General features: G+C 42.5%; 1 protein-coding gene across 1 annotated transcript; it reads left to right on the top strand.

Annotated features, from left to right (window-relative positions):
- Positions 1-347: 347 nt before the first annotated feature.
- Positions 348-1,398, top strand: LOC111653253 (transient receptor potential cation channel subfamily M member 1-like; the record flags this gene model as incomplete). The annotated part of the gene is made up of 4 exons (XM_023403742.1): positions 348-420; positions 539-639; positions 971-1,147; positions 1,264-1,398. Coding segments are annotated over 4 exons (486 nt in total), but the record flags the coding sequence as incomplete, so codon positions are not given.
- Between the last annotated feature and the right edge of the window lie 28 nt (positions 1,399-1,426).

The following is a 1,426-nucleotide window of genomic DNA, read 5'->3' on the forward strand; positions in this document are numbered from 1 at the left end:
ATGTGACAGGCCCGTCAGCGTAATTTCATTCGATGTAGTGGAGTCTATAACAAGGCAAGTACTATCACTCTGTCTGACAAGTAAATTAGCTGTTTGTCCTTGAAGGGTCAAGCCACACAGAGCTGCAGTGAGAGGTCCTGCTGAAAGAATCTCCCACCAGTTGACACCACATGTTCACAGCTACAGTGGGAGTGGCAATACACTCCGTGGCACAAATTCATTTGTTTATTGATCCATCTATTTATTCATATCATATGTTACTAGCAGATTCTGCCATTATATCACTGTTTACCTCACGTTAGCAATTGTTTCTTCTCTTTTTCTTTGTTTTTTTCTCTCACATGTAGATCACAGTTTTTCGAATGGGTTCAGAGGGACAACAAGATATTGAAATGGCCATTCTCACTGCCCTGTTAAAAGGTATTAGCTATATCAACAGTATTTGAACTACTACATCAAGGCAATATTTTTCTTGCTACATACAACATACCTTCTCCTTTCTTTCTCTCTCTCTGTTCATCCATTTCTTTTGCATCAGGCACGAACGCTTCAGCAGCAGATCAGCTCAGTTTGGCTCTGGCCTGGAACAGAGTGGATATTGCTCGCAATCACATCTTCGTTTACGGACACAATTTACCAGTGAGTGGTGCTCACATCTAAATAGTGTCAGTTAATCATTCCACATGAGTGCACTACAGTTGAAAAGTTAGCAAGGATGTATTTAGGACTGAAGGAAAAGAATTTGGTTTTGAAAATAAAAAATATTGTAACAGAACAGTGTGTTCTCAACCTATATATGCCATATGTGGCAGAACAGAAAGAGCTTGTTTGAACTGATCTGTGTTTCTCAGATACACAGAATTCCAATGATTTAATGTAACCAAGTAATAGCAGAAAAAGAAGACTGATATGTTGATGTTTATACGAAGAGGAGCTATAGCTTTCGTCCCCTCATATTCCCTTTGGTCAGCCTGCTGGTGCCATGGCCAGCACTACAACCTCTGCAGCCCCGATGCAAGAGAAGCAGAAGAGTCCTGCCAGCGCTCCTCGCAACAAGACCCGGGCAAAGAAGGGGAAGGGTAAAGGAAAGGCAAAACCTGAACCTCCAGAGGAAACTGACCCAAGGAAGCTGGAGTTGATCCGTTGGGTAAGAGCAGGGTTAATGAAAAAAATGTTCACTTCAGATGGAAATTTGAGACAAGAGAATGAAGGCTGTATGGTGCAAAGAGTAAATGGTCTGTCTTATGCATTACCTTTTCCTAGGTGAACTCTCTGGAGCAGGCTATGATGGATGCTCTGGTGCTGGACAGAGTGGACTTTGTCAGACTGCTCCTTGAGAATGGAGTCAATATTCACCACTTCCTCACCATTCCCAGACTGGAGGAGTTATACAACACGGTGGGCCTGACTCACTGCAGCAAAAAAA

Source organism: Seriola lalandi, unplaced genomic scaffold, assembly GCF_002814215.2.
Source record: "Seriola lalandi dorsalis isolate HSWRI2012SDOR001 ecotype SW California unplaced genomic scaffold, Sedor1 jcf7180001973965, whole genome shotgun sequence".
In the NCBI taxonomy this organism is placed as follows: domain Eukaryota; kingdom Metazoa; phylum Chordata; class Actinopteri; order Carangiformes; family Carangidae; genus Seriola; species Seriola lalandi.